At 45.2% G+C, this 7,076-nt stretch overlaps 1 protein-coding gene across 1 annotated transcript; it reads right to left on the bottom strand.

Annotated features, from left to right (window-relative positions):
* Positions 1 to 3,283: 3,283 nt before the first annotated feature.
* On the bottom strand, positions 3,284 to 6,127 carry LOC150022553 (uncharacterized). Its single transcript, XM_090288113.1, has 3 exons — positions 6,014 to 6,127; positions 3,908 to 4,568; positions 3,284 to 3,820 (listed from the first exon to the last, which is right to left on the bottom strand). Exons 1-3 carry the CDS (start codon positions 6,125 to 6,127, stop codon positions 3,636 to 3,638), a joined length of 960 nt encoding a protein of 319 aa, XP_090144239.1. The 3' UTR covers positions 3,284 to 3,635.
* Between the last annotated feature and the right edge of the window lie 949 nt (positions 6,128 to 7,076).

Genomic DNA, 7,076 nt, shown 5'->3' with positions numbered 1-7,076 from the left:
CTACCCAAATCCAATCTTTAATACTGCGTTAGGGTATTTCTTTTCACTAATCATTACTTAAACCATGACTTCAGTTGGAAAGAATTTTCCTCAGCCTAAGGAGTCAGCGGAGTGGCCCAAGAATGCTTATAGCCTTGGCTGTGACATCCCAGTCTCTGCCTGCACTGTGATGAGAAGGCAGTGAAATGGTACCAGGGACACGTGTTGCCCCTGCTGCCTGCCGCCAGTGACCATCTGGTTCCTGGAAGGTATCTTTCTGGCCAGTGTGGGCTTAAAAAAAAAAAGAAAAGAAAAAAGGCTTTCTTGGTTTCAGACTTGGCATCAGTTAGTAAATAGTTTCTTGGTCTCAGTCACCAGATTAGGTGTTAGAATTTAAGAGATTATCCGATCATGTGTTTTGACTATAATTGAATATATATTACAAAGATTTCACACAAATAATCTAAAGCTATGAAGTGGATGTCTGCCAAGTACAATGCTTGTCTCCGAAACATTTCCTTGCAGGGCACAGTAACCACAATAAAACCAAAATCTTTGTTTTAGGTAGAAACATTACCAACAAATGTTTCCAAAACAGAAATGCTTAAAGTGAAAAAATTTGTGTCTAGAGTCATCATAATAGTGAGGTTTTAAAAACTTTAGGCTCTGTACATACTTCACTTCTACTTTTTCCAACCTCCTTGGGAGTTTTTATACTATCCAGGGACCAGCTAGTCTGCCTTTAGAAATGTTAGAAAAAAACAACTGTATGATTAGGGAAGGTTTATATTCACAATCCTAGTCCCCCCCACCCCCCAAAAAATCCCACTAAATTTGTATATCCATGTCTGCTGTCAGTGTCTTTAAACACTTGGTGGTTCTGTCGGCAAACATTTGCCAATAAAGGCAGTGCATTTCAATTGAAAGATATGTTACTATTTTTGCATTGCTTAAAACACTGTATAGACTTAGGTACTAAGACTTAACAACTAATGAACGAAGAAAGCTCCAACTGCTGGGAATGCAAAGTTTGTTTTTGGCAAAGAATATACAGAAGAACTTGGCATTTCCAGATATAGAGGACAGAGCTCTGGTAGGCACCTTGGAAAGTCTAGAGCAGGAGGATTTAGAATCTTATTGGAAAACTTTAGGACCAAGTAGGTCTATACTCCTTGAAAGTGAAGACAGTTATCCCAACTGTATTCCCCCCCCCCCCCGCCCCCCGGCCTCCTTAAAGAGAGAGAGAGAAACTTCAACCCCTGGCCTCTCGCTTGCCCCCAACTGGGGACCTGGCCTGCAACCTAGGCATGCTCTGCCCAGGAATTGAACCAGTGATCTTTCAGTCTGCAGGCCGGTGCTCAATCCACTGAGTCACACCAGCCAGGGCCCAAATAAATGTATTTAAAACGATGAAGGAAGAGAAAGGAGGAGAAAAAGGAAAGAAAAATTATACTTTCGAGAGCTTTTGGGGGAATTAAATGAGAGCACATGCACAAAAGTATCCAGCAAGGTGACCAAGATGCATTAGGTGCTCAAAAATGTTAATCAAATTTGAGTACTGGGAATTTTATTGGTCAAACACAGAATTATTTAAGTTTAATTATGTCATTAGTTTTGTTAGCACCTCAGCTTCTAGGAATTATAGAGACATAGCACCTGAAATAAGTTCAATTATCAACTGAAATAAATGTTGACCAATCAAATTCATCAATATTGCAAATAAAGTAGGATTTCTTTCTTGGTTGGGCCATAATTTCCCAAGTCTGGGCTACTTAGCTCAGGTGGTGGATAAATACCGTGGATTATAGCCATGTACAAGTCAAGCTTTATAAAGAGAAAGACGTTGAAATGCTAAGACGATCCACCATATCCCTATCCCCAGATACACATCATGTAAACAGGTTTACTGGTCACCAGAGGAACTGCATAAAAGGGTGCAGTCAGCTCAAAGCAAACACAACTGCTTAAAAAATTCAAAGCGTATCTATAAAGTCATGTCATACATAAGGAAGAAGTTGTTGAAAAACACGTTTTTCAAGTCCACTAGAGTTCTCCATTAAGAGGAGTAATTTCCTTGTTATGAACAATGTGTTTGATCTCCAAATGTTTTTTAAAAAATGTAAATAGAACATAACTTCCCAACCCGTTTCCAAGATGATAAAAATCAATTAACTCTAATTATGTCACATTTTTCTACCAGAGAAAGAAAAACAACCGCAAAAGAAAACCTAGACAATTCCGGTACCGTATTCAAATTCAGACGATAAAGACGGGGGTCAGCACGAAACATGTAACACTATACGTGCATTATCTGAACTCACTTTAATATTCTAAATTTGTAAGCCCCCCCCAATTTTTTTTTTTGAAGTAGGGTCAGTTATTTTTAAATGCTTTGTAACAAATTTTAAATGAAAGAGATTCAAGGCAGTAATATTACAAATTAGTTCCCACTAGATTAGCCAAAATGTGTCAGAAAAATAACTAAGATTCATTGTTCTCTGTAGAACACACAAAAAGATCCTCTGGTTATTTTCTAATATTCGTCTCTCACACAAAAATAGAAAAATATCTCTGCAGTTGACTCTCCTCCAGTAAGAAGAGTTCTGTGGGAACTGTTTTAACTGGGCAGCACCTCTGGCTCTCACACCTCTTTGCTACTGCAGCGTCTGGTAACTTGGATTTTATTTATCTACTAAGGTTTGCTAATTTAAAAAGATTGATGACATCTATTGCCCTATATTAAAAGTAATTTATACAGGCTGGCAGCACACTGGAAGTTCTGAACAGACAACATTTCCACTTTAAGAAAAAGCCATCTCTCAATTCTGTGACATGACAGGAAGGAAGTGCGGCAGCAACACGTGTAATGATGTAAACCTTACAAAAATCTTAGTAAATTTAAAAAGTAAAATACCTGGGTATTATGAATTCCTCATAAGCCATTTTACTTCAAATCTAAAACTGTCCTTCAAATATATTTCCAGCTTTCCAGGAACCTTTCTTCATGGGCAGACCATATCAGAATTAGGTTTACTTCCAGAAACGTGGTCAGTTGTACTTAAGTTGTATTTAACTCCTCAGTTATCTCTGCCTTTATTTGCACTGTGGAAAATAACAGCTATAGCATGCCTTTCTGGACGGTCAAAAGGTTTTATTTACAATTGCTTTGAGAAAAGGAGACAAAAGACATCCTTTACAATTGTCTTTCAGCAATCTCAGTTGCGAGGGGAATATATAACACGTACTTTTATATATATAAAGGAAAAAAATAGCTATATACACAAAAACATATACATAAATAGATAGACAGCTAAACCCAAAGTGGCTATGAAGTCTCTTGAAGTACAGATTTATAAACTGACCACCAGACACAGAACTTAAATCTGTAACGGAAAAATCATTACGAGCCTGAAAAAAAATTAAAATACCACTGTCACTCACATGGAAAAAACAGAAAATAGAAAACAATAATCACCGGAAAACCTGGGTCTTGTAAAGATTTCTTTCCATCAGAAGATGCAGAAACATTTTCCCCCTGGTGCAAATGAAAACGTTTCTCAAGCACCCTCAGTTTCTTCCCTGCCTTTTCCCCCAGGCGCCGGTGTAGACGGCCGGTGTGGACTTTTTTCCAGAGATGAGAAGTAGAAATTTGTACTTTATCGGGAACGGGTGCACTTTTCCCCCCGGCCCCCCTTTCCTCTGCCTCCAAGATGGTAGGAAAGTTGTCGTTTCGGAGGGCAGAGGAGCGGCTCTCTGGTGTTATGTCCTCGCAGTGCCTGTAGTGGTGCTGTAGGAGGCTGCTGCCTCTTCTTGTGCAGCCCCGGCAGCCCTGCCTTCTTGGCTGGAGAGTATATTCAGGGATTTCCCCTTAATAATCACCGACCCTGGGAGCACTTTTTAGTTTCCAAAATAAAAATATGATCCTCACCCCTCTTGCTTGACAGGGAAAGGCTCTCGCCGGAGCCCAGTGGGGAGCAGTAGCAGCGGCAGCCGAGCTTCCTAGTCCATTGCCAGCGCCTCTCTGATCTGTCAGCCCAGCCGAGGGAAAAGGGGGGAAGGAGAAAAAAAAAAAAAAAAAGCAGCTGAAAGGTAAGCAGAGGCGGCCCCAGGCCCGGCCCACATCCCCGGGCTCCCGTAGGGCGGCGGGCTTGGCCGCGCCAGCAGGGCGGGCGGCGAGCGCGTTTACGTGAGGCCGGGGATTTGCCGGCCCGCGCCAGGCCCCGGACACAGAATGGAAGGGTGAGAGGGGTCGGCGCCGGGGTGGCGGGGGACTGGGAAACTGGGGGCCTCGGGGGCGCCCGCGGGCGGCGACGACGGGCGGGCGGACTGGGGTCCAGTCGGGGCCGGAGCGGGGCGAGCGGCGCGGCCTGCGCGGACCGGGGTGGGGGTGTGGGGCGGGGTGGTGGGTGCCGGCTAGGCCTCGGGCCGGCGAGCCCCGCGGCGACCGCACCCTGCCCCTCAACCGGGCCTCCCCGGGTCTCCGGAGCCTCCGGGCGGGACGGCGGCGCTGCGGGGCCGAGTCCTGCGCTGGCCGGGAGGTTCCCCCGCGGGGCGGCAGGCCCCGGTTTCCGGGACAGGGGCGTCGGGGCCTAGGAGTGGGGATCGGGTGCCCACCCACCCCTTCCCCCGGGTCTCCCTCAAACGCCCCTCCCCCATTCCGGTAATAGTTAAATTTATTTATCCCCCTCCTCCGCGCGCTGGGCGGCCAGGCCGGGGCGGGGCAGGCGGCCAGGCGGGCGTGGGGTGGGGTGGTGGGGCGGTGAGGAGTCAGGTGCAGCCGCGGCCCGGAAAGTTTCCTTTTAGGCCCGAATGGGGGGGCTGCCCTCCTTTCGGGGAGCCCCGGTAGCGCTCGCGACCCCCGAGGGCGTGGGGGAGAGCACTCGGCTATTTTGAAACTCTTTGCCAGTTCCTGTCCGTTGAAGGTACTCCGCCCCTGCACCCCTCGCCCGCGCCCCACCCTACTCCCCGGCGAGCCCTTCCCGGGCGGCGAGCTCAGCCCATTCCCCAGGCGCCCCCGGGCCGGGGAGAGGGCCTTCTCTTCCCGTGTGGAAAAGTTTTCCAGGGATTTTTCTTAGCTTATTAGTTAGTGACTGGGTTTTTTGCGGTGGGAAGGGAAGAGGTAAATTCAGGTGGTATTTCTATCGGCGCTGGCTTTCCTCATCGCCTTGTTAGCCTTTACCCCGGACACAGGGGGTGTTCTTTTCTGATCTAGACGCCCCCCTCGCCCCTCGCCCTTCCATCCCGACTCGTTCGGGTCTCCAGCCCCCTTTCCTGGACAGCCCCTTGCAGGAGGGAGTAGGGAGCGATGAGGACACTGCCAGTGAGCGGGGGTTGGGTTTCTGGAGCAGCCCCCAGATGCGGGAGTTTCCTGTCTTGTTTGGTCTCTGTCCGGTGAAACAGACACGTGAACGGAGCCCAAGGGGGGCCCCTGGCTGACAGCACGCTTGGAGGCATTAAAAATTAGGAGGGAGAGGAGGTGGGCAGGGCAGCCCCTGAAACACGGTTTAAGGATCCGTGGTTGATTTATTCTGTTAATAACTATTATGCATTTATGTGATATAGTCGACCCCAGCAATAGAAAAATGGGAATTTTAAGGAAATTCGTTATTGCTGCAACTCAGAAGGGTGTGTGAAGAGCCCTCAGGGAACTGAACATAGCTGACACCGCGTATGTCTTTTTCCCTTTCTATGTTTAATGGGTTCAATTTTAGCTATATTTTGGTGCCATGAGCTTGAAAAGTTTTTTTTTTGTGTGTGTGTGTGTTTTTGTTTTGTTTTGTTTTGTTTTTTTAGTTGAAAACTTAAATTTCCAAATCTAGACGCCCTGGTTTTCAGCGATGGGATGTTTCCTGTGGCTACACTTAACCTCCTTCTGGTTCTCTATGGAAGTTAGAATGTTAATGTACCCTGCCCCCAACTCGCAGCCTCCGGTGTGGGCACGTTTGGAGAGGTTCTTTTTCGTTCTTTTCCCTCCCTTCCCTTTTTAGTGGACCTGGGACAGGATGTTGTGTGTATTTATGTGTGTGTGTCTTGCCTGGTGGCAGGCTGGAGTTGGCTGGCAGAAGGGGTCCCCATTCTGCCCACTCTGCCCCTGGAGCACTGTTACCCACTGAAAAGCGGGCACTTTGCAGAGCATTGGAGAGCCCATGACTTGGTCAGTGCTGGCTTCGGTCGGGCATGGAAGTGAGACTCCTTCTGTGATCCTTACTGTGTGTCTTTTCCTTTTGTCTGCCTAAAATAAAACTTTTTTTTTTTCATAGAGATAGATATCCAGCCATTTAGCATTGTTCTTAAGGAAAGCGTGATATTTTGAGATTATATGGCTTTCAGACAAAAATGCAAATTTCACTTAATGGTTGTTTAACTTTATTGATTAATTGAAATTGCTTATTGACTTGGACGTTTTTATAGACTTATGTACCCAAAGATGTTATTTCTATTGTAGTTTGTCATTTTTAGAACATATTATTGGTTGGAAGAAATCATGATGAGTCTCTTTTCTTAGAATATTTTAAGGGTTACAAAATCCTTGCCTCGTAATTAGATATTTTAAATATAAAGCTTTGTTTTCACATTCTTAAGCTTTCAAAAACCATATATGTACAAATCTCAAAAGTTTTGTATTAATTTTCTAGTCTAATTGCCTCAAGGGCTACTTTATTCCTGAAGGGATGGTGGAGTTTGCTATTTATTTATTTGAAACTAATAAAAGACTTCGGGCAGATATAGAATTAATTTTAAATTGCTAAGGTAAAATACTTTTTTACTCTTAAATAAGTATCAAAAAGTTATTTATTTTGATTTGTAAGTCAAAAAAAAAAAAAAATGCTGATCCATTCATTCTTACCTGAGATGTTCCCCCAGGGTTTGCAGCTCTCACTACCCAGGTTTGGAACAATCGTTATGGATAATGAGAGGTCATTTATTTCTGAATACAGTTAGCAGTATTCTCTGGACGTGTAACCCGGTCTCTCCTCACACATACTTGCTGACTTGTAAGTAAGGGATGGATAGTTGCGAGTAGGTTGGAGGCAGCAAGTTTTCTCCAAAACAGATACTTCACTGCATATACAGTGGAGTCACATCCAAGCCCATTT

This window comes from Furipterus horrens, unplaced genomic scaffold (assembly GCF_987537825.1).
Source record: "Furipterus horrens unplaced genomic scaffold, mFurHor1.1.pri manual_scaffold_1, whole genome shotgun sequence".
NCBI lineage: Eukaryota > Metazoa > Chordata > Mammalia > Chiroptera > Furipteridae > Furipterus > Furipterus horrens.
This window is presented reverse-complemented; position numbering and strand designations above follow the sequence as displayed.

Coding starts and splice junctions, on each gene's coding strand:
- LOC150022553 (XM_090288113.1), bottom strand. CDS start 6,127: ATGGGCTCTCCAATGCTCTGCAAAGTGCCCGCTTTTCAGTGGGTAACA. Junction 4,569..6,013: donor CAACTCCAGCCTGCCACCAG/GCAAGACACACA, acceptor CCCCACTCCTAG/GCCCCGACGCCCCTGTCCCG. Junction 3,821..3,907: donor TTCCCTGTCAAGCAAGAGGG/GTGAGGATCATA, acceptor TATACTCTCCAG/CCAAGAAGGCAGGGCTGCCG.